General features: G+C 41.5%; 2 protein-coding genes across 5 annotated transcripts in view; one reads left to right on the forward strand and one right to left on the reverse strand.

Annotated features, from left to right (window-relative positions):
* The window catches only part of cacna2d4a (calcium channel, voltage-dependent, alpha 2/delta subunit 4a), a 106,723-nt gene that overhangs the window by 26,792 nt on the left and 53,797 nt on the right, over positions 1-26,134 (forward strand). The gene's annotated exons all lie outside the window — the stretch shown is intronic.
* The window catches only part of lrtm2a (leucine rich repeat transmembrane protein 2a), a 29,578-nt gene continuing 9,494 nt past the window's right edge, over positions 6,051-26,134 (reverse strand). Inside the window, exons 3-7 of the mRNA XM_085251633.1 lie at positions 13,210-13,439; positions 12,557-12,682; positions 11,943-12,031; positions 11,293-11,450; positions 6,051-10,158 (exon numbers count right to left, since the gene is read on the reverse strand). Of these exons, the coding sequence (XP_085107759.1) occupies positions 9,638-10,158; positions 11,293-11,450; positions 11,943-12,031; positions 12,557-12,682; positions 13,210-13,439 (1,124 nt within the window). The 3' untranslated portion in view covers positions 6,051-9,637. The remainder of the gene's footprint in view (positions 10,159-11,292; positions 11,451-11,942; positions 12,032-12,556; positions 12,683-13,209; positions 13,440-26,134) is intronic.

Raw genomic sequence — 26,134 nt, forward strand, 5'->3', positions numbered from 1 at the left:
GAATACTTTTGTGAGCCAATGTATTTCAATCTAATAGTGCAGCTTTGGGATGTGGTGAAACAGGAGAGTTACATTGAGGATGTGCTGCTAACAAATCCAACCCAGTACTAGCAAGGAGTGTTTTCTGAGTAAATATAATAATCACCATTTCGTGGGCACAAAAGTTAAAGTTCATCACTAGATGCCAAGTCCATCAACTTCTCTCCAAGCTGCAGCAAACTCAGAGGGGATGGTTTTATAAACTTATTGGTATGTGTGTGTAAGGAACACATACACACACCAAGTCTCTCACAAGCACATGACTCAGTGTGTTTCACCCTTTGATGCTCCTCTTTAAATCCTCACATACATCTCTCTTTTCTTAGCCTCTGCTTTCCTAAGCTGTCAGATCTGTCTGCCTCCACATCACATTTCTCCTCTCTGTGTTTCCTTTTTCTTTTCCCTATCATGTCATTTTTTTCTCATACCCCTTTGCCCTAACTTCCTCTCTACCTTTGTTACTTACTGCAATGGAGGGTTTCTTGTCGAGAGTAACATTCACATAGCAAAATCAAATATTTAGAAGCTGCTTGGTCAAGGAACTCGAGCACATACGCTTAAAGGTGTATTCACTCCTTGTAATGCACATTACATGCTTATGCATTGTGAAGAATGAGAAAGGTAATGTAAGCACAATGAAAAGCACAGCTTGCACACATGTGCCAAAATAAAAAGACAAGCACAGAAATGTGAAGACAAATAGTTTGAACTTGTTTTTTTTCAGTTGATTGGATATATGATGACTATCTTCACTTCTGTGTTTCAAATTGCACAAATGTTTGCACCTAATAATGTTGCAAATTACACATTAACTAAAATAAATCCTAAATTCAAAATATATTTAATATTTGCATGACTTTAAGTATCTAAAAATATTGCAATTCTACGTATAACCACTGAGTGTCAGTGTTTATCTGGACAGAACACAGTCAGTTGTCTATCAGCGTCTCTGTGCATCTTGTGCTCAGCTTTCATGCTCATTTAGTGGCAGATTTAATTTCTTCTTCTTTCATGAAGGCCATGGATTTCCTGTGTCAGAGGCTGATCCAAAATCAGTGCACAGTGACTACAAAAAGACTGTGGTTATACCGTCTGAGGGCTCAGCAATGGATTAGAATATCTCTGTGGCATAAGTGACATGCTGTATATAAATAAACCTATTCCTACTGATGCAGAGGCAGACTTGGGAAAAGAGGAGGAAAGAGTGATGAGTGTGTGTAAATAAAAAAAGACAGAGACAGAGGGATAGAGCAGGCAAAGAATAAAGAGAAGACATTTTACATGGAGGAGGAGAGGAAGCACCTAATAAGGATATAAATGAGCGAGAAAAGGAGGTAAGATCAGGGTGGAGACAAAAAGGGCACACAATAGACCAGACTGAGCAAGTGATAAAGAGACAGAGATGAGAGAAAGGAAGGTGAGAAGATTAAAAAATGATAGGAGAAGAAGTGACAAAAAGATAAATTGAGACAAGAAAACTGAGAGGGGAATGGACCCAGAGAGAACAATGAAAGGTGAGAGGAAAAAGAGGGAAAAGTATGGGAAAACATATACCTATATTCAGATTAGGATTAGGATTCAAGATTATTGTCAGTACACATTTAAAAATACAGGGTAATGAAATACAGTTTGCATCTAATCAGAAGTGCAAAGAGCAGTAAGTGCAAGAAGAGCAGATTATATACAGATAAGGGCAGTGTAAAAGGTGGGAGTAGTTATGTACAGATTATGTACAAGTAAGTTAAGTATACAGATGTTTATACCACATCATCCGTGAAAAGCAGAGATGAGATTCTGAGGCCACCGAAGTGAAAGCCCTCCGCCACTTGGCTGCGCCTAGAAAACCTGTCCATAAAAATTATGAACAGAACCGGTGACAAAGGGCAGCCCTGGCGGAGCCCATCACCCACCGGGAATGAGTCTGACTTATTGCCGGCAATGCGAACCAAGCTCTTGCAACGGTTGTATAGGGATTGAATGGCCCGTAGCAATGGGCCAGACACCCCATACTCCTGTAGCACCTCCCACAGGACACCCCGAGAGACGCGGTCGAATGCCTTCTCCAGGTCTACAAAACACATGTAGACTGGTTGGGCAAACTCCCAAGCTCCCTCAAGTATCCTTGAGAGGATAAAGAGCTGGTCAAGTGTTTCGCAACCAGAACGAAAACCGCATTGTTCCTCCTGAATCTGAGCTTCGACTAGCGGACGAACTCTCCTTTCCAGCACCCTGGCATAGACTTTCCAAGGGAGGCTGAGGAGTGTGATCCCCCTATAGTTGGAACACACCCTCCGGTCCCCCTTCTTAAAGATGGGGACCACCACCCCGGTTTGCCAGTCCAGGGGTACTGCCCCTGATCTCCATGTAACATTGTAGAGGCGTGTCAACCAGGACAGCCCTACAACGTCCAGACCCTTCAGGAACTCGGGGCGGACCTCATCCACACCAGGGGCTCTGCCACCAAGGAGTTGTTTAACTGCCTCAGTGACCTCGTCCCCGGAAATTGGCAAGTCATCCCCCTCATCCCCAGACTCTGCTTCCTCCTTGGAAGACATGTCAGTGGGATTAAGGAGGTCCTCGAAGTATTCCTTCCACCGCCCGACAATTTTCTCAGTTGAAGTCAGCAGCGCTCCGCCAGCACTATACACAGTGCAGGTAGACCAAAGCTTTCCCCTGACAGTTTGCCAGAATCTCTTCGAGGCAGTCCAAAAGTCTTTTTCCATGGCCTCTCCGAACTCCTCCCACACCCGAGTTTTTGCTTCAGTCACTGCCTGAGCCGCGTTCCGCTTGGCCTGTCGGTACCTGTCAGCTGCCTCCGAAGTGCCACAGGCTAACCAAGCCCAATAGGACTCCTTCTTCAGCCTGGTGGCTCCCTTCACCTCTGCTGTCCACCATTTGGTTCGGGGATTACCACCACGACAGGCACCAACCACCTTGTGGCCGCAGCTCAATGCAGCAGCTTCAGCAAAGGAGATGGTGAACATGGTCTGTTCAGACTCAATGTCCCCAGTCTCCCTCGGAATGCTGTTGAAGCTCTGCCGGAGGTGTGCGTTGAAGATCTCACGGACTGGGGCCTCTGCTAGGCGTTCCCAGCACACCCTCACTATGCATTTAGATGCACCGGGTCTGTCCAGCGCCTCCCCTGCCACCTGATCCAGCTCACCACCAGGTGGTGATCAGTTGATAGCTCAGCCCCTCTCTTTACCCGAGTGTCCAGAACTTATGGTCGCAGGTGATACAATTACAAAATCGATCATCGACCTGTGGCCTAGAGCGTCCTGGTGCCATGTGCACTTATGGACACTCTTATGTTCGAACAATAGAGTGTTTGTTATGGCCAAACTGTGATTTGCACAGAAGTCCAATAACAAAATATCGCTCGGGTTCAGATCAGGGAGGCCGTTCCTGCCAATCACACCCCTCCAGGTCTCGCTGTCGTTACCCACGTGAGCACTGAGGTCTCCCAGTAGGACAACAGAGTCTCCAGGTGGAGCACCTTCCAGCACCCCACCCAGGAACTCTAAGAAGGCTGGGTACTCTGAACTGCCACTCGGCGCATAAGCGCAGATGACAGTCAGGACCCGTTCCCCGACCCTAAGGCGCAGGGAACAAACCCTGTCATCCACCGGGAAGAACCCCAACATACAGGCAGCAAGCCGAGGGGATATTAGAATACCCACCCCAGCCCACCGCCTCTCACCAGGGGCAACTCCAGACTGAGACAGAGTCCAGCACCTCTCCAAAAGACTGGTTACAGAGCCCAAGCCATGCGTATAGGTGAGCCGGACTATATCTAGCCAGTACCTCTCAACCTCACGCACTAACTCAGGCTCCTTCCCCACCAGAGAGGTGATATTCCATGTCCCAAATGCCAGTCTTGGTAGCCGGGGATCAGTCCGCCAGGGCCTCCGCTCCTGGCTGCCGCCCGGCACACATTGCACCCGACTGCTATGGCGCCTCCTGTGGGTGGTGGGCCTGCGGGAGGATGGGCCAATATCCCCTTTTTCGGGCTGTGCCCGGCCGGGCCCCATGGACTAAGGCCCAGCCACCAGACGCTCACCCTCGGCCACTGTCCCCGGGCCTGGATCTAGGGCGGGGCCCCAGTAACCCTATCCCGGGCAGGGTAAACTGTTCCCTCAATGTTTTCCACATAACGGTCTTCTGAATCGCTCTTTTTGTGGTCCCTCACCCAGGACCAATTTGCCATGGGAGACCCTACCAGGGGGCAAAAGCCCCCGGACAACATAGCCCCTGGGATCCCTGGGACACACAAACCCCTCCACCACGATAAGGTAGCGATTTACGGAGAGGGAACTGTATACAGATGTTCTATATTGCTATACAGAGGGGCATATATACAGATGTACTATGAACAAATATACAGAGGTACCGATGTGTGGTAATCTACAGAGTGCTAGGAATATAGCTACAGTAGTGGAAGAGTAGCACTCTTGAACAGTGAACAGTGAACAGTGTAAGTACGTACTGTAATGTGAGCATACAGTGAATGTTCATGGTCATTGGGAGGGATGAGGGGGAGTGTAGATGGTTAAGTGACTGTGAATGGAAAGGTTCAGCAGGGGACTGAGTTTAGTAGGGTGACAGCTGTGGGGAAGAAGCTGGTATTAAACCTGCTTATTATAGAGCCTTCTGGAGGGGAGGAACTAGAAGAGTTTATTGGGAAGATATAGTCCCTGGGAATGATGCATGCCCAGCATAGACACCTCTGCTTGTGGACATCCTCAATGGCAGGACGTGGAGTCCCTGTGATGCGTTGGGTGGTTTTCATCACCTGCTGCAGTGCCTTGTGGTCAGCAACAGAGCAATTCCCATACCAGACTGTGACGCAGTTGGTCAGGATGCTATCTATTGCACAGCAGTAGAAGTTACCCAGTAAGTCAGCAGACAGGTGATTCTTCTTCAGTGTCCTCACGAAAAAGAGGCGCTGATGGGCCTTCTTGACCAGGCTGGAGATGGAGATGTCCCCAGGAACTTGAAGCTGAAAACCCATTCAACAGCTGTGCCATTTATGTAGATGAGGACATGGGTGTCTTCCTGAAGTTCACAATGAGCTCCTTGGTTTTTCTGGTATTCAGGAGCAGGTTATTGTCAGCACACCATACAGCTAGGTCCTTTACCTCTTCCCTGTAGTTAAAGTCATCGTTGTCACTGATGAGACCAATCACTGTCGTGTCATCCACAATCTTGATGATGGAGTTGGATCCATACCTAGGTCTGCAGTCATGGGTGAAAAGGCAGTAGAGGAACAGGCTCAGCACACAGCGCTGTGGAGTGCCAGTGTTGAGTGTGATGTTGGTAGAGCAGTCATGGCATGACCTAACATGCTGGGTTCTGTTGGTCAGAAAGTCCATGATCCAATTATACATAGAGTTGCTGATTCCAATTTCCACAAGTTTAGTGATCAGCTTGGAGGGAATAACTGTACTGAATGCTGAGCTGAAGTCAACAAACAGGATTCTTGCACAAGTATTCTTGTTGTCCAGGTGTGAGAGTGCACAGTGTAGTGCTGTGGATACAGCATCCTCTGTACTCCTATTGCTTCGATAGGCAAATTGGTGAGGATCCAGTGTATGGGGAAAGCATGTCTTGAGGTGTGCCAGGACCAGTCGCTCAAGGGACTTCATAACTATGGGTGTGAGTGCTACAGGGCAATAGTCGTTCAGGCACGTTGATTGTTTCGGCACTGGCACAGTGGAGGAGTTCTTGAAGCACGCTGGTACTACTGACTGGGCAAGCGACAGGTTAAAGACCCCTGCAAGCTGAAACATATATATATATATATATATATATATATATATATATATATATATATATATATATATATATATATATATATATATGAAGGTATAGGCTAATTAATGTGTTTTTGACATTGTATACTTATTCCACCTATATCTGCTGATGTGCTCTTTAATCCAAATTATATTTATTAAATAAATAGTCCTTATATTCTTTTAAACCTTATATTTAGTCTGAATGCAAATATGACATAGGTGTGATATGTTTTTATTTAAAACAATGCATATTAACTAGGAAATGCTTCATCACCATCTTCATAGCATCGTTGTCATAATCACAATCATCATAACAACACAACACATGTAGATTTCTGAGCAGTGTAGTCTCAGAGGCCCTTGGTCATCATGGCTGCTGCAGTTTTTACGTAACAAACTAGAATTTATTGTTCTTTATGCACACAGACTATAGGAACAGGATCAAGCTAGCTAAGATACTTAGCTACGAACAACACAAGACCTGCAGACCAGGGGGTGAGAGGACAGTGTTTCTGGATTCAAAGACAGAGTTTAGCTTTTGCTTTCGTTACGGCGCTACCTCAGAGTCTCTAAAATTCAAGGTTATATCACACAGTATTTAATGTCAGCATGTGCATCCATGAAGACATCCAATGTGAAGCTAATTTGGAAATTGCTTTTGCTTGAGCGCTTTCTGCATCTTTTCAGGTTAGTGAAGCAGCCATTGTTATTAAATTTTGACAAATTTTAAGTTATAATGTACACCCAAGGTGTTTTGAACTCTATGATGAGATGCTCTTTCTGGTCATCAGTCAGCTCTCTTGCATCCAGAAGAGCTAGACTTACTTTTTCTGACCTTTTCCAAATTGTTCTCATTGTAACTTAAATACACATTGAACATAGTTATTATATTGTAAAAACAATCCATTAAAAATAAGCTTGTAGATACAGATTTTGACATCTTTGTAATTGCAATATAGACAGAAAGTATCTTCATAAATGCAAATACTGTTTCTTATTTTAAAATAACTCTGTTTGCACATGATTGAAATATTACCCAAGGGCTTCCAGTCGTTCATCATAACAACAACTCTGCCATACTTTGTGAAGTAAAAAGTCCAATCCTCGATGCCTACTTTACCTACCTACAGAATTCCTGTGATAATATTAGCCTCATCATGGAAATCACTTAATTAGGAAAATTAAACACCTTTTTTGCCTCATTCCAGTTTAAGATTACAGAAGATGCATTGGCAATTCTAAATGAAAATTTTGGAGCATTTAAGGAACATGTAGATACCTGTCAAAAGGTAGGTGTTATTATTTATAGTACAAGTACTTTCCAATCAACATTTGCCATCATATCCAGAGTTTATGTCAGTATATTTAAATGAAACACAGACATTACTTGTGTGCATGAAATACACACGCAGGGATATAATTTGGTCCTCCTGGAAATACTAATCCTGTACAAACAGGGATTAAGTCGCATTATGAAAAAATATTTGTAGGAGATAAAGCCACTGCTATTAAATTAAAAAAAAAAAAATACATGTTAGAGCTCTATGCCAAATGATCCCAACCAGATTAACATTAGGCATAAACTGGTAAACTCTTTCTATGCTTCTTTCAGAAACCTTACCAGCTAGTCAACACAAATAAATGGAAACAACAAAGAAATGTTACACAGATATTTAAATCTAAAACAGAACATAGAAGCCATTAACACAATAAAACACATACATCATGAATTGATACAGAAAAACCGTAAACGGCTACTTTAAACGATTCTGGATTGTTGGGCCAACACACCATAGAAGACTAGTATAATAATATGTATCTGCATCATACCCAGATATAAGATAACACACTATTAATATAAGTTTATTCGCAGCCAATCACAAATTGAGAGGGAACGATAGTTTTAGTATGGGGGGAACTTAAGTTAGTTATTGTACTCTGCTAACTGTAAAATAATAACGTTTACCAGGCCATAGATAGGGATACTCATGAAAACACTACGTAAAGAGCAAACAATCAAACCGTTTATGTGACTGCACTGAGAAACGAGTGTTAATCAAGCGATTCCTCTCAAATTAATGATAATTACGTTTTCTTTTTAAACACAAGGACTCTTTGGCAGTGACATTTTCATGCAACTTCCATTGCATATTGCAGACTGTTCAAGAAAAACAAACAGACAAGACTATGGGAGAAGGGATGCACAAAAGGATGGAGTCTTTAAGGAGTGTGAAAAAAACCTCCTCAAATAGCACTGGATAGAGAAAAAAAAGATAGCGAGATAAAGGGATGAGAAGGAGGAGGGGTAAAAATAGCAGCTTTTTTAGTTTAATCCCTCTTTTTTAATAATCCCTCCAGGCAATTCATCCATCTTAGAAAGAAAGAAGGAGGACAGGACGGAAAGAGAGAGGCCAGAGGGAATCTGTTTAGGGAAATAAAGTGCACAAGCCTGAAGTTTGTAGTTTATAGATGAATTTTTGTAGTCCTTGCCAGAAAACCAGGATTCTCAGAGAGTTTTTTTATGCCATAGTAGCAAACTTTCACCTCTGATAGGTGAAAGGAGTTTCAAAATGAGTTCAGAACAAAGAGCATGTGCTTTAAAGCAAAGTCTGTGGTCCTTTGGATCTCAGTAACTGTGGTGTAATCTTCCTTGATCCAGAAGCATAGTCCAAGTAACACCAGAACATGGATTTGATCTGATTCTTTTGATCTGTCCAGACATTTATCATAACCATCTTAAGCATCAAACAAGTAGGAGCTTTTTCTGAAGCAGGTGAATACAGCAAATTCAACATTCCAGTCATATGGTTTAATCCTCCTTGAGCTGATTGATAAGATCCAAGTCAGAATCTCATGGACAGCTTCACTTTTGAATACCTCCAGGCTCGAATTAGTCCACAGAAGATCCAGAGCAAAAGTGAAGTCTGATCCGAACAGGCCAGAGTCCCACTAATGTGATAAATGAATGCTCATCTGTAAATCCAAATGGTTTTCTGTTACATATATCAGATCTAGCCTCAGTATCTTTCCTTTGATAAAGTAGTAGATCGGATTTCCATCTACAAATCGTCTTAATTTTCTATCAGCTCTCCTCATTAATGTCAGTTTCTTTCTTGAGGTCTTGGAGGTTGAGGAGAAATCAGAGGAGGATCAGTCCAGAAGAGAGTGAACGGGTCTGTGCTCAGGTCTTGGTTTCTTGAGGGGTTTACTGGCTTTGGAGAGGCTGAGAAGGAGAAGGTTACAGATAAACTGAGAACTGCAGGCTACTTCCTGATACAAGAAATTCTTCTCATATTGGTCCAGTCAATACCGTACAAATTATGAATCCCTGATATCTCAGCCCAGGTTTACAAAAACTGGCTCACCGTGCACCATGAGTGTTCTGTAACTACTTAAATGATATGTTTCATACTGAGAGAGAGGAACCAATTTTTTTTCTCCTAGCCAATATACTGGTAAATTCAACAGCAGTAGGTGGCTGGTAGGCGAGTTGGAGGGATGTTTGGGAATGAATACTGCAGTGAGAACGGGTCCAAATGGAAGAGAGAATCTGGGAGCAGATAAGGTATGTGTGTGAGGGAGTATGTTAGAGAAAACGACAGAGTGGAGGAGGTTAAAAATAGAAAAAGAAAGGAAGACAAAAAGTGGGAGAGGTGTCAGTTTGAGAGTCCCAGGGAGAGATACTATAACCGTCTGTGTGTTTAAAACAAGCTCTTCCATCTCTCATCTCTTTGAGCCCTTTTAATTTTCACCCTTTTCATCCCTAAGCCTTTGACGTGCCAAACCCCCATGCCATCACTCCTTTAGGCAACAGAGGAGATCTGTTTCTCATCCCTGTCCTCTCCATCAGCCTCTCCATCCCCCATTAGCGGTTGCCTCTTCTTTAGCTCTCTCTGGTATTTGGCCATCAGGGAGGCGTAGATACAGCCGTAAGCCGCGGCAGCCACCATCATTATGCAAACAATGCCACACACCACGCCGGCAATTACAACCGTACCAATGGCGCGCCGCACGCTTACAGGTCGGTAGCGAGAGCGGGTGCAGTCCTGTGGAGCCTCTCCACCTGTTCCTCCACTTCCAGTGTTTGAAGAGGAATCATCAGCAGTGCTGCCGCTGCTGTCAGAAACTGGCGTCGACCCGCTGGGATTGAGAGCGTTCCTGCTGCAGGGAGGACCGCCTCCTTGTCCCGAACGAGAACCCTCACCCCCTCCGTTCTCATCTTCGAGTTGGAGACAGTAGTTGAACATTTCCACCGGAACGCCACGGATGTCTCGCCCACGCAGATCTTTCGGTAGTGTGCACTCCACCGCATCCACCTTCCCCCCTAAATGGAGAGAGACAGAGGTGTAGAGACAAGAGGACAGTGAGAGGTCATTTATAAAGCGCCTTATGTCGGTAAAGCACTACCAATTAACGGAAAACGTAGGAAAGACTTGGTCGGGGGTGGCTGTGCCAACACTGGGATGAGTCATACATCACTTCACAGACACCAAGTTTACTGTGCCCGCAACGCTAGGTTGGAGATAGCCTCAACTAAACCCTTGTATAATTCATGAGATGACATGCCTGGCTTCAGCAAAAAGCGGTAGCGTGTGTAGACAGGAGAAATATCTGAGTCACTAATTCCCACTGGTGGCACGAGGGTACAGCCCTGCAAACACAGTATTCGTAACAAGGTCACATGCTAGAAAGCCATTGATCTGCATTTTCAGATAGGGCAGGTTAAGTGACAGAAACAATAAGATAAAAGCAATGCAAAACAGAAAGACAGAATGAGTATTTAGCCCCCAGATTTTTATCTCAGCCTGTGACAGAAGACTCTTTTACAAACACATCTTTCTCTACAAATATCTCCAGATATTACAGCTGTGCATATATAGTAGTCAACACAGGCTGCTCTCAAGCTTTGTCTTACTTTCTGCAAGACTGCTACTGCCATGATTACATGTTGAGCTATGAAATGTCTTCATGCAATTTGTCTGCTCATCTTATGATGTCCAGTGTCCTATGAGGTGTACTGAACTTAGCAGGAGTTAAGCCCAGCAAAGCAGAAGAGAGCAGAATGAAGCAGAGAGGAGAATAGAGCATAAAAGAGAAGAGATGCTTCATTAGCGGGGCAGCTGGGGCCCAAGGCACTGAGGTGAATGTAGATTTTTACACATGAGGAGAAAGAGCGGAGAGCAGCTGCGGTTATCTGATGTACTAACAGCCCACAGAGACACGTGGATACAGTACAAGGAAGCGCACAATGAGCGCGTTAATGCGCATTATCACACTGATGCGCTTATATTATACAGCCAGAAGCTGTATAATATAAGAAATGGAAACAAATACCCAGCCACATAACCTCTCGTTTCTGCCCACTCCTTCGTGACCCCATTCGGCCTGTTGTCCTTTTCCCTCAGTTCAAATCAAGCGTAGCCTTTAAAAGTTCTTGTAACATAAATCAAACAGCCACCTCTGTACAGCAGCCACTCCATCCAGTGTTTGAAATCGCGGAGGTTGCAGTCACATTCCCAGGGGTTATGGCCCAGTTCCAGGTGTTGCAGATTGGCCAGCGGCTCAAATGCTGCCCTTTCCAAACCATGAAGCCTGTTACCCGCTAGGGACAGCCACCTTGGAGTAAAAGTAATAATAATAATAATAGTTTAGTAGAATTATATCAGAATAATCAGTGTTGTATGGGTATGTAACGCTTAAAATTGAGGGGAAAAAAAACAAAACAGAATTATTTACTGAAAATGTTTGGTACTACTACTATCAGTCTTACTGGTTATGTCAACATTGTTGCCTTGGCCTGACTAACACGAGTAGTGCTGCTTAGTTTCTGTGCCAGCTGGTCAGCATAGACACAGTGTCTTCAGAAAGGTTTCCAACATTTTCACCTTCTTCTATGAAATTACAATAATCTTATAATCTTCTGATTATGTTAACTAAGATCTCTGCACTCTCCGTCTGGAACATTATCCACGACTCTGACCTTGTAACTCATGAGAGAATATTACATTGTTCATAATTCTGGATCGTGATCTTACTCTAGTGTTTGGTCCTGTAAGTGAGCACCCGATTAAAATCAGTGTAAATGAATGTATTCTGGTGTGTACCTACCTTAGGCTCTGCAACTCATCCAGTAGGCCGAGAGGAATTGTGGACAGACCATTCAATGACAGGTCTAGACTCTGAAGACCGCTCAGACCCTGTAGAAACATCAAAAGCAGGCCTTTGTTTGATGGTTGGGCACTTTTTTTCATAAAACCCACTGGCTTTACACATCTTTCCCATGTAGCTACTGATTTTAATTTACATTTCCAAGTGAAGTGATGACACAGACTTATCCTACTGACTGTTCTGATTTAGTGGATGAAAGTGCTGGGAAAATGGTTTGTTACTAATTTAACACCTGGACAGGGGCCCAATCTTTTAAGTATAACTGCTCAGGTTGGCTCGATTAAGCACAGCCCGTGAAGTTCAAATCCAGACGCTTAAGCTTTAGCTTTGTGGTATCAGCTTTGTTTTCTTTTTCAGTCACATTCAGTACACTGTAATGATAATACATATCACCCAGTACACGGAAGACAAAGACAGGTTTTCCATGCATTTTAGCAGGGAATATTTGAGTGTCCTATGTGATTTGTAGTTGGAATAATGCCATTTATTCTGTATTTAGTGAGCAGTGTTGAAGGCTTTACGAAGTATGGTGCTGTGTAATTTAGAGTGCCTACCTGGAAGAGGTCTCTGTCCATTACTGTTAAGGAGTTGTTGCGCAGAGTCAATCTTGTCAGGTTGGACATGTCTCTGAATAATCCGGCTGGTAAATTATCCAAGTAATTATTAGAGAGGTCCAGTTCCTAAAAAACACATGCAAATTATGCACAATTTAGACACTGGTGGTAGCTGATGATCTTTTTGAGTATTACAAATAACTTTAACTTAATCTGGCACTTATGTTTAAAATAGCTAGTGGTGTTTTGGTGGGTATGAAAATCTGAATTAATCAAAAACTGCAAACGTTTCATTGTACATTAAGCCTTGACAGGAAACAGAAGCAATTACTTCTATCTGATATGGTAAATAAGAGACATTCATAAATAAAGAGCAGCCAAGTGTTGTAACTAATGAGGTTGTATTCATTGCACAGAAACTATCAATTGTTTTGTTGCTGCCAGCCACAGTAAATGCAAATTTTTCCTGCAAAACCTTGAAAATGTCAACTTTTTCTTAACTTTTCAGACTGAGATCAGAGGTTTTCTGCAGTTTGCTCAATATAAGATCCGCCAGACAATATCACTTATTGTGCTGCACACACAGTGATGAACAACAATGTAACAACAACCCACAACATGTTCAGCTTTGAGGCAAAGAAAAATTTCACAACCTCCAGAGAAGTGAGGTTAGCAAAGGCAGCTGCTCCCAGCGAGGCGAGTTTATTGTTGGTTAGCAGGAGTGAGCGGCTCCTTGGAGGCAGGAGGTGCAAGGGAGGCAGAGAGGAGAGACCCCGGCCTCTGCAGTCCACCACCAGGCTGTCCGAGGAGCAGAGACAGGGAGGAGGGCAGGAGCAGGTTGGCGGCAGCAATGCAGCTAGGAGGCAGAGGACACAGAGGAAGACTGGGGGAAGAGAGAAGGAGGGAGGAAGCAAAGGAAGGAGAAAACACACTTGTGAATTATTATTTCAATTATGTGTACAACCGGAACGGACTGGAGGGAAAGTGTAAATTATGATTATGACTTTAATTAAAAAGTAAGTGCAAGAATCATTATCCAGCCCATGGTAAGTGTCTGTGAAATAGCCTCTCAATCTACGACGTTAATAGGAAGCAGAAACAATGATTATCTTTGATGCCAGTGAGGATGTTAAAGTTGTGTCAAATACACAGAACTGTACCGTTTTATGTAGAGAAAGATGTAAACGAGAATTAAAGAGGAAAGGGAAACAGACTCGGAGAAGTGGTTTTTGATTTGATTTTTCATTTCCATGATTTAGAAAGCGTTTTAGAAACTGCACAGAGAATCTGATTCATCGCTGTCTGATTGAAAGTTGCAGAAGAGATTTCCGCTACAAATCTGAGAAATCATGCAAACTTGAAACATGTTCCACCTGAACTATCACAGCTGAACCAAAACAAGACTCAGACTAGTTACCGTGTCTCTCTTTCCCTTCTCTCTGTGTGTGTTTGTGTGCATCTCATGAGGGAAATCCCCTTTGTTTTATTTCATTTTCAGATCCTTGTTTTCCTGCAGACTACCGTCATTTCATCATTTCTGCTCATTATCTCTGTTTATTTCTCCTGTTACATCCTTCCTCTTTGTTTCAAGTTTTCCTCACTGTTCTTTCTTTTTTTATTACTTCAAACTTTTTTTTTTACTCATTCTTCTTCTCGTTGTTTCTCTGTGTGACCTAACATCTGTCTGTCTCTCTCTCCCTTCAATAATTTTCCCTCTCCCACTCGAGTCTCTTTATCTTTCTCATTCCCTTTCACTCCAAGTCTCTTGGCACTGCTCTGTATTCCCTCAGTGTCTCGTTACAGTGGCTGACTTTCTTTCCATCCAATTGCTTATCGGCACGACTTAGGCTTTATCTCTCTCTGTGCATGAGTGTGTGTGAGTGTATGTGTGTGTGGGCATGTGTTTGTGTGTTAAGCAGCAACAAAGCGTAATATTAAGAAAACCACTTTGTCTATACTCCCTCCAGACACAGACACAGCACTTTCTACATCCTGACAGGACTCTTTGTTTTGCCACCAGATTTCATCTCTTACATCATCTGCATATTATTAGCATTTAATTTTTAGCGCACAACTCCCTTTTGCCACACTAAATCTCGCTCACTCCCTTGTTGTTATATTATTTTTTATCTGCATTCAGGTTCATTCCCCCCCTCACCACACATAGTGGTTCAGATGGCATTTAACGCTCTGAATATGACAAATCTCAGTGAAATAGATCTTTGGTTGCCAGACCACATAGCTGAAAAAAGAGAAAACAACATGATGAAGGTCAGAAGGTATGAGTGATATGAAAGTCATATCATTCTTCTAAAGCCGCTTTTCTTTCCTCAGGGCTTCTGTATCTCATTACTGATAAAATATGAAGTTTGTTATGGCGCAGTGAGAAAGAGCATTAATAATATAAAGTTTTATTCCTTTTGAACTGGTTCTAAATTGACTTTCAGTGAGGAAGAAAACCAGGAAATTCACTACCAGAAAGTGAACTTTAGCCTAATTAATCATAAATGAGAAGTCCTTCAGAATGGAATGAAGGGCTGACTGATGCTGAGATAAATGTATTAATGGACGTATTTGTAGTCTCATGTCGAATTGTTATATAGTCTACTGTATAGTTTATTGAGCACATACACTAAACGAGCTTTATTCTATAGGATAAAATGCTATAGCCAAAATCATAATCAGTGTATATTCATTCAAAATTTATTTTATTGTCTTTTCTAAAACTTTAAACTCTTTAAGCTAAAACTGTAAAGAAAAAAAATTTGCTTGATTTATAACAAAAGCCTAAAACAAAAGCATCATTGTGAAACAGAATTGGCTTTTTATTTCAGTTATTTTTTACTGATAAACTTTAATAGCCTTAAAATGTTACTGATAAAAGCCAAAAACAGATTTGAAATTAAAATGAGATTATTCACTCGGAGTTTGCAATATAATTAAAACTACAGCAGTTAAATAGAAGTCAGCACTCAGTAATTTAGAACTATAATTTTCCTGTTCTAACAATTATCATCCAACAAATATCTTAAAAGGTCTTTTTTTTAAGTTATTGCTTCTTGTTTGCCCCTCTTTTCTTTTCAAATCCAAGAAAAATACCAATTTTTTCGAGAGCATGATTTTTTTCTAAGCTAGTTGTTTTCCTCCCCTGCCTGGCTATTCATGAGTTTGCAACCACTTGGAAAATCTTGTCACCAAGGAAAAATGTACTGTGTGCCACAACCGGTTGCTTAAAGTTGCTGGCTATCACCAGGTGAAACTGCACCAGATCCACTTTGCAGTTTCTTTTGTCACTATCAGATTGCCTTGGCAACTCATATTTTGCATTTTACTCATCAACTTGTCTGAAAACAAACCCTAACTAAGTAACTGCTAACCATTAGTAAAACACAAACCAGAAACTGAGAACGCTGTGACTTACTGCTACTACCAGCACAGGACCACATACCTCTGTGCAACCAATTTCATGCTAGTGATTGCCGGCAGCCTTTAGAAACCAGTCTCCAACCAGTTGCGGAATACACTCTAGTGATTTCCAGAGGGTCACTAACCTGTCTCCAGATATGGTGAATGGGACTTTAGCGGTTGATTTCACAGCGACTTTCACCAGCCTCCATCAAACAACTCAGGTAATAGTGGAATACACATTTTTCTCTCATTGCCAGATGGTTTGCTAACTGTTCTTTAGGCCTGTGTGACTGGGGAGTGATCTTACCAACTTCTGATCATGTGAAAGTGGTATAGAGTTTCTCATCTAAAAACTTTGCAAGACAAAATAAAGCTCATTCCCCCATTTTTTTTAAATCTTGAATTTCTTAGATGATGGTAGCAATTAAAGTTGTTTCCAAGCAAGAATTGCTATTTTGGTTTCTTAGCTTATTTGTGAGCTACTTTCCCTCATTCTTGATAAATTTAACTAAGCACTTCATTTGTTCCTTTTACATAATTCTTTTAATCATAATATTACATGATTAAGAGAATTTAGACTTGCACTGGTGCAGAAATAGTCCCTTTTTTCTCACAGTTTCCTTTCCAGACAGAACATGACCTCCCTCACTCAGGACATTGCCCTATTTTACATTCTGATCCAAAGAGCTTCAGCAAGTGAAGGCTGTGCTCTAGAACTCTCTCTATCCTACAGTATAATCTTAATCTCTGGGAAAAATTAACTCCACTTCACAAATGGATAAAAGGAGAGATTTTTATAGTATCCCGAAGCTTCCTGTGCCGTCTGACTTTGTAGTGGAAACGCTTTAGAGTGCCAGGCTTTCACTCCAGCAGCTCAGTAGGAATCTAGAAGGCTTTTGCTATACAGTGGCTTTGAATTTCCCAAAACAGGTTGGAGCTATTTGTAAAGGTACAGTAGTGCAGGAGATTTGCGAGGATAATGTAGCTCCGAGGTAGAAGCACTGTTATACAACTGAGAGAGCAGAACGGAGCTGGAGAGAGAGAAATTGTGTTTATTTTTCTCCTCTCATATAATGTCACATTTTCAAAATGCGGTCGTCTTTGTGCACCAAAGAATACGTTTGCTTTATTTTGCAAAGGTATTCCTCCTCTCTCTCCACTCTCTCATATCTGTTGCCTAACACCGCCCCTCTCTTCTCCCATCCCTTTGCTACTGTACATTATAACTCATCCTCATCATTTGCTATTTTATCTAGGGATTGAGAGTAACGTAGTTTCTATTCTCTGTATGTCCTGTACATGTGGCAGAATTGACAATAAAGTTGACTTTGACTTTGACTTTGACTTTGATCCGCTGCAACCCTCCCCTCAGTGCTGAAGCAGATCTTCCAACATTTATGAGTGGTTTTAGCTGCTCTCGTGGAGGTGGTGGTTGTTGTTTTTTTTGGCTTATTTTAGCTTCTCCAAATCCTCTCTGATGCAGCGCTCCACACAGCCAAACCAGAAGGAGGGAAATATTCTGCCACATTTAGAGGAAGACAGGGAGAATTCTTTCCAAATAAGTTAAGTGGTTCTGTGCAGTTTAGCTCAGTCCAAACAGACTTCAGACTGAATCTTTTATAAGAATCCCCTAACACAATCCGTAAAAGCGCTGACATTCTTGGGAAGTGTGGGCTGGCGATGCTCTCAGCGATGGGAAACAAACTAAGACGCAGCATTAAAATGCAGAAGTGTGTTTGTGTTCGATCAAGGCAACTCTAAGGGCAGTATCGCTCGTCAGATTCTAAACAGCCTCATCTTGTTGTCAGAAGTGACAGTCATGAAACTTTTAGACACCAAGCAGCTCAAACCTGAGGAGTATTAATAATCAATGGTTGCTGCCTTGGATTCCAAATCCATGCATATTTCTTACCATATTAGAATGGAAATATAGTGTGTTTGTGCAATAATAGGCACATTCTTAATTGTTAATGAAGGCTGAAGAGTTTCTCTTGATGAAGAAAATGCATATTTCTTAACCTCTTTTCCGACTTTCCAATTATATTTTAATAAAACGACTGATCATTAGAGCTGTTTGTTTTTAATTAACATGATAGCTTGCCCACCCATTTACAATGTATGTGTGCTGGTTTTTGTGTTTGAAGTTGTGCGAGAGTTCAAATGGCATATCTATCGTAAGTAATCTCTGAAAGAGGATTATCCCTGCCAGTGTATGTTTGCATATTCATGTGTGTCCTTGTGTTTCTGTGCGCAGTCAGTTATTTCCCTGGCAGCGATTTCTGTCTATATAGTTTCTCTGTATATGGAAAGGATTGCAGGGTCATGGCTGGTGCTGACATACGCATGGAAATACATGCACGTTTTAATTAAACGGACAAAAGTTCTGCACTGTACATACTTTGAAACTACAGTTTAATGTAAGACAGTAACTTCTTGATATAAACTAAAAAGGGACTTTTTTGGTTACTATTGTTTTGTTTCTTTAATGTTGTTACACTACTATATTTAAATACCTTATTGCTGTAAGTTTAATGCTTTTTTAAATTAAGTTTCTCTGGTTCAAAATCGAGCTTTTGGGCATTTAAGCAAAGAGCCTGTACTATCTCACTGAACGGTATAAATGCATTTTCCTGTTATAACAGGCCATGTGATAGGATGACATATATTTATGTTTGAGTAAATTAAATGCCACTTAAAACCACTTAAAACTGTTTTTTTTATTTTATTACAATGCTAGTGATTTTCTTTCTTTTATATGCAGGAAAAGCCCTGATGTGCTGACCAGGCTCTCAGACTCACCTTATGTTTATTTTATTTCTTTTCTTGAATTAAGAAGTGAAACTAATAGCATTACTGTATGTTGTGATGAATATGTTACTTTACAGTATCTTCTGAATTTTTGTAGCAGTACAGTATCGTTGTTACATGTTACAGTATGGGATGACCTTTGCAGTCCTGTGTACCTGGCAATGTTTGACAATGTCTCCAAGGTAACGGCTTTTGACACCTCAGGGGCCTCTTGTGCCTGTAAGTTTATATTCAAGGGCCCTTGGGTGACACTGAACCCAGGAATGATGTCATCAGCTTCGGCACTACTGTTACTGAGCCCAGTTGTATGTTACCAAGGGCCAAGCTGTTTTCCATGCAAGCGACAGACTTGCTGCTATCTTGTTACGAGGAGGACCAGCTGTCCTCCGCGCAGCAGACTCACAGGCCCGTGTTTCTTCACTCTTTTTTTCATTATGCTCGGAGTTTAAAACAAATCCATTGCTGCTATTAGAGTTTAATTTTTGGCACAATTGCCAATACCACATAACGCCCTTGATATAACGTTAAAGCACACCTTTATGCGAATAAGATAATAACCCCAAAAGTCCTCATCCAGGCATCCATCCAGCTAATTTTGTGATCAGGTGATAAATCAGATAAACTGTTACTGGTTACAGCTTTTTGAATGTACACATTAATTTTTTTCCGTGACTGTTTTGTTTGTTTAAACGCTTGGGTAAGGGCACTGGTTTGTGTGAAGCAGGTGATTAATGTGCCCTTAAGGCTAATGCAGAGTCCCAGGTTGGAATCTGCCCCGAGGCCCCTGATCTTTCTCCCAGCTTTCTACTCTTCTGTCCACTGTCTTCTCACAACAAAGGGGAAAAGGGCAAAAATGTATTTTGGGGGGGGGAAAAAAACAACCTAAACAAGCAACCTGCCCTTGTAGTTCTATGAATCCGTTGCATTCGCACACTTTCAGTATTTTGTATTGAAGTTATAGAATCTGCTTTAATCCTTGTTTGTTTTTATTTTCATATCACCTTAAATATGATAAATGCTGTACAAATATTATATATTATTATGTAAGTATATATCATTTAAAGCATGTGTTTGGTGCATTTTATTGACAGTTAGTGACTAGTGTGGTTTTCCTGAAGTTGAATGGCACACAACAAATATCTTAAAACCTGTCATATATAACGTGAAATCAACCATCTGCATTACATCAGAACATGAATTGTAATGTTGCCTGTTTTTCTACAGCAGCAGCAGCAACATCCATGTAATTTCTCAGAGGCTATAATATGCCTGATCTCAACTGTAACCCAAGACCTTATTTACTTAGCAGACAGAAAATAGCCAGCTAGTGTGTGTGTGTGACTGCGTGTGTTAATACCTCTACACACACACACAATACACTGCAGCACTACATGTGTTTTTGGCTTAGATAGATAGATAGATAGATAGATAGATAGATAGATAGATAGATAGATAGATAGATAGATAGATATTGTACAATGTCAGGCTCCTATCAGTACAGCTACATTATCAGTCATATAATGTTATTGGAGATAAGAGAGGAAAGAAGTTCTTCTTTGCCCCACATTATCTATTTTCTGTCATGCACCTTTCCGCCTGACTTTCAGGCACATCCGTTTATAATCGCTTAACCAAACGCAGGAAGTAATGGTCGCACACACTGACTCACAAACACACTGGTAGCATTTAAGGATAAGCAGGAACACAGTGTAGGGGTTTAGGCTGTACTCCTGCTGTCACTGTGATGAGGAGAGGAGAGAGTGTTTTCTTGCAAATCTTGATTTTTTTTAAACCTCTTCTTCCAGTAGGATTACCTCCAATTACCTCTCCTTCTCTCTTTCTTGCTCCCTTTCTTCTCTCCTTCCTGTTTACTCCAGCCCTGCTCTCATTCTCCATTTTTATCCCACCTGCTGCGTCAGTCTCTCTCCCCTGTCCATTTCTCCTGTGATGCGGCAGTAAGACAGTATCATTATTTTGACTTGCAGCGGGGAGTGGGTAATGTGTAGGCCGATCTGCCTCTCTAATTCCTGCTATTTGTATCAATTTGTAGTGGCACACGTGCTCGTTCACACAACAGTGGGCCTCGTGGGAGCGTGTGACATGCATTGACATTGTTGTTTGTGATAGTGGCTATTAATTAGCAAGAGTGGCAGGTAAGACAAAGAGATAAAGCAAAAAGGAGTTGGGGGGGGGGGATCCACGAATTCATGCTTTGGCAAAAGAAAGCATCATTTTCAGGCAGTGTCAACACCTTCATTGGAGCTGCTGCACGTGGTACTTCACTGCAACACCAGCTCTTTGATGCACTATGTACTGACCAGTCACCAGGGCTGTAGTTCAAGGCTGAATACATTCAAATTTTGGAACGAAAAAGAAGGACGTCCGCCTTTTGATGTCGCATCAGCATCAACGTGACAGGAATAGAATACACTTTGCCTTGGATGTGTGACAAGTCGTAATGTATGCCCACTCATTCTTCAGACAGGATGGATAGGCAGATGGTATTGATCCACACACACGCAGACACACACACGCAAACTTCTATATATGAAATAGTTGTCATGCTGTGGTTTTTATGCCAGTTTCTTTTCTGAATCTTCAGTTGGCTATTTTGTAATTAAATGTGTTTTAACTAAATTTTTAGCATCATATAATTAGAATTGAATTCACAGTATTGTTAAAAAAGACAGTACTCCATCCAAGCACTTTGATTCTTTTTAACCATTCTGTTGGAGATTTGCTGCTGTGCTTGGCATCATTGTCTTGTTGCATGACCCATGTAAATGTTATGGCCTCACATTAGAATACTTGTCTGCTCTTGTCTGTAAAAGGACGCTATTGCAGAAGTCTTGCGGTTTGTTCAGATGCAACTTTGCGAACTTAAGCTGTGCTGCCACGTTCCCTTGAACTGAACTGAACTGAACTGAACTGAACGCTTGTTCAGTTCAGTCTTTTTCTAATTGTACTGTCATAAACTTTAACCTGTAACATGCTAACTGACCCCTGTAAAGTATGAGATGCAGCTGCATGGTCTGACCTTGGGGTGAATTTGCTGAGACATCCACTCCCTGGAAAAATGCAGCTTTGTGTTTACACACACCTGAATGCTCCAGACCTGCAAACATCTGTTTTTATAGATAATCAATAATTGAAGTGCATTTAATTAGCAGCACCTGACTGCTCCTTACCCTCTTAATTCTTGTGGAAGCAGTGAGAGTGAACTTCAGTCACAGGACTGAAAAAAACCCTCCTTTTTATATGATTGTAATATATAAATTTAGAATGGTCTGAAGTAGCTGCTCTGATCCTGAATTTAGAATTAGTTCCAAAGTGCTAGAAATCTTTTTTTTCCTAATTGCATGACCTTTTCAGAGGCTTTTATTTTTTTTCACAAGGACTAAATGAGGACATCTCAAAACGCTGTGTTATCGACCATTAATTTAGGACCATTATCAGCCATTTTCTGTGATTACTTAGCCAGGAAAGGAGTATTTTCTGTCAGGAATAGCCTTGCTATGATCATTATAGCTTATCAGTGTCAAGCTAGATCTGTGCTAGATGTGCTGTGAGTGTGATACTGTATCTCTATCATTTGGCGAGTGTTAAAATGCTGTTTGTGGGGCTTAGGATTTATCTGCACCACAAACACCATCCAGTGGATTTATCCCTGCCAGTGTCCTTTGAAAGTAGGCCAGGACCATTTATTTGTGTGTTTCATCTGGCACATTCCTGTTGTACCTGCATCTAACCACACAGTGGTAAAAAAGAAAGAGCTGGCGGGTATATGCATGGGAGATTTCTGCATGCCTTTGAGCCGAGCTGTCACAAAATTAGGGCCACAACAAACTAGATTATAGCTCGCCACAATCAATCGCCATATTACAAGACACAGCTAATAAGCTGGCTATGGGAGCAAGCCACAGTGACCCTTTAGCAGATGATATTTACATATGCACAGAAAAAAACCCCAATAAAATATAATAACATATAAGAAAATATGAAAAGTTTATATGGAAAATTTGAAGTAATATTGAGTAAAGGGGAACAATATTAATTACATTTTTTTATAGAACAAAGAAACAATAAAGAGTAGAAATCCTCTTTCATTTTACTTTAATGAAGCAATTTTGTTTTTTGTTGACTTTAATAATTAGGATATTTATTTATTTCTTGCCTTACATTAAAATAGCTATTGATCGCAAACTTGAATTAGCCAGATGCTTTGTATGGTTTGCCAACGAGCTGTCATTCCAGTCTCATATAACACTATGTGAAGGGATGATCCTCTACTCCAGCCCTAATGCTGCACACACACAGTGTCCCACTGCGGTTGGTTTCATGCCAAACCCAACATCACAGCAGGGTTGAAAAGTGCCACTAGCTACTAACCACCTGGTGGTAGGGATTTTTTTTTTCTTGCCTCTCGCCTTTATTTAGACAGCACAGCAGAGATAGGCAACGGGGGGGAAAGGGAACAGGGAATGACAAGCAGCAAAGGTCTAGCTGAGTGGGAGTTTATCCTGGGACTCTGAGATAAAGGGCATTTTAGCTCATTTGGGATGCATCTTGACTACCCTACAATCGACCCTAAATCATTACACTTTGTTAATCAATCAGTTTAACAACCTGGTAGCTGCTGCAGGTCGACCAAAAAGTACTTTTTATTGAAGCCATTTTACTGTTTTTAATGGCAGTCAGTTTGAAGCGGCTAAACTAACTGTGATGGCTAAATTCCAAACCTAATGCTTCACCCTTAGTCAGTGCACTGTATTACAGCTGTACTCCAAGCATAATGCTAAGTCATGGTATTATGGCTTCACTCCAAGCAAATATTGTAACCCCAGCCAGTGTATTATATCGCTGTTCAAAGCCAAATCCCAACTGCTGTCATTCTCTCTTTCACTATCACTCTCTTGATTAGAAGCTCTGCAGCCAGGGATTTGTTTGGGGTTGGAACAAACACATAAGCTCACAGTCAGATCCTGTGTATGCTTATGTGTGTGTGTGAGAGAGAGTAGGAATTAACTGATACCTTCTTGTGTGCAAGTGTGTGTGTATGTGTCAGAAGAGTCTCACAGTCTGCTGGGATGGTGGAGTCCTGGAGGCACCATATGGTCTCCGTGCCGCTCATAGACCTCTCTGTTCTCCTCTTTCGCCTCTCCTCCTTCTTCCTCACTGTCTGCTCTCTTTCACTACACCTCTTTGATCTCACATCCCTCTTCCTCCTCATCTCTACTCCCCACTGTTTCCCCGTTTTTTCTTGCTCCCTGTATTTCACTTTGTGTCACTCATGTATTTAACTCATTTAACTGTCATGTCTAAACTCTTTTAGCCGTTTTAGCCATTTTTCTTTAACGTTTCTTGATGGTGTAGTGTATCTATTTAGAGTATTTCTGGATTTTGGTCAAACTTGTGGAGTGCATGCTTTTCTAGCTCGTATATTCACCAGGGAATATAAAAGTCCAGATAGATATCTGGGTTGTTACCATACAAGAATTTCGAACTTGATACAGATACCCAGAAAAATACTTAACACCGTTTTCAATACCACAAGGGGGATTGTTTTTAAAGTAATGTGATAGTGGTTTGTGCAAATGCATGCCATGAACCATGCAGCTGGGTTTATTTCTTGTCTTCTGGTGGTTTGGCATCATATTTTCAGATGATCAAATAGAGTTGATAAAGTAGGCTGCCACTGTTTCGGTGTAGTTGCTGATAAACTTTTCTTTCCTTTAATCTGAGACTTTAAGAGAAACATAACACTTTTTAAAGGACAAATAATTGTGTTATCCTGTTAAATTAACATTGCCAGTTACAGCTGAGCAGGCCTGATAATGTTTGTTGCCTAGCTTGCACATTAACTTTATCATTAGCCATAGCTGCTAGCCACTACCTTAATGATAATGGCAGCTAATGTGGGTAATTGCTAATACTTAAACAGCTTGTTAGCGTGTGTGCTGGCCAGGTTGTGATAACGGTTCAATGAAAATGGGGGGAGTTCTGTGCGGCACTGTTGATATCAGCGTTGTTGCAAATAAATATCTAATCCTATAGTAATTTTAGTGTCAGTTAGTATCCGAGTATCAATTTTCCAGACAAAAAGGGTAAAGCATTTAAATACATTTTTGCATTTGATAATTTTATTTGGCACAACAACTGCAGAACACCCACAAGATGTCTGCCACAGCCTCCATCCATCAAGGCCAAAACTAGCAGACGCTGAAGAATACAAACACTTCCCAAAAGTCTCTCTCCATTTTTCTTCTTAATCCATTTTCTGTCCTTTGAACACACCATTCTTCAGCATTTTGCAGTTCGTGCAGAATTATAATGACAATTCAGTGGAAACACGTAGTTTCAAATCCTCCCTGTCAAATTCTAGCTCTGAATGAACTTCTTCAGCAACACGTGGGCTTCATGATTTGATTGTCATTGCTGGCGCTGATGTAATGAAATTCTTACTGCTTTCTACTCTCGATATATCCGTTTCTCAGTAAGTTATATAGTATATGTATGTGTTTGAATTACAGCCTCAGTGGAGAGAGCGGAGGGAGATTCTTTGCTTTGCAAGAGGCATACAGAACAACATTGAAAAAGCAGAGGGAAGACAGGGAAAACACCTGTTTTCAAAGAGTTTGGAAATATTTGTAATGCACATTATGTGCCGATCAAGTGCATTTATCTTAACTGAGAGAGAGCTTTGGCATCAACACAGCGTGCTTCTTTTTAATTCAGTGTAATTGCAAGGAAAGGCTCTGAGACGTTTGATGACAGATAGAATATTTTAGAGGAATTACTATTCCTGAACAGCTTAGAGTAGACCCTACAGCAAATATGCTACTAAAGCTTACGCAGGCATCCGAGTTAAACTGATTTGAATTAAATACGGAGATGAGAGAAGGTTGGAGAAAATGTAAAGTGCAGGTAGAGAGAGAAAGGAAGAGGTATAAGGTGCTGGTATGGAGACAACGAGAAGCTCAGAGGGAGGCATATCTGTTGACTTAGAGTTTCTGTGTGGGTGTTTGGAGGTTCAGACACATAGTGTTGCCCTGTTATTTAGTGTCCTCGGTGTTACACAGCAGTTTGTGGGGGCGTCTTTTTTTTCCCCCCAGACACCTCAGGACCAATAATACCTTACCTCGCCAACAGGAAGACAAAGATCCCTGTTCTCTTAGTCTCTCTCTTTTGTAAAGCCATTCATTTACAGCATGTGCTCCTTCAGCATGCGCATGATGTAAAACAAAAGAGGAAAGGAGTGCCCTTGTGTTTGCCTATTAGCTGAAAAATTGGCTGGAATCGCTCAAAGAGTGAGAACCATTTGTGCCACTGTCTGCTCCACAACACACACACACACACGCATAC

This window comes from Mchenga conophoros, linkage group LG17 (genome assembly GCF_057382185.1).
Source record: "Mchenga conophoros isolate Kocher_MC1m ecotype Shallow Benthic linkage group LG17, M_conophoros_male_GT1.1, whole genome shotgun sequence".
Classification (NCBI taxonomy): Eukaryota; Metazoa; Chordata; class Actinopteri; order Cichliformes; family Cichlidae; genus Mchenga; species Mchenga conophoros.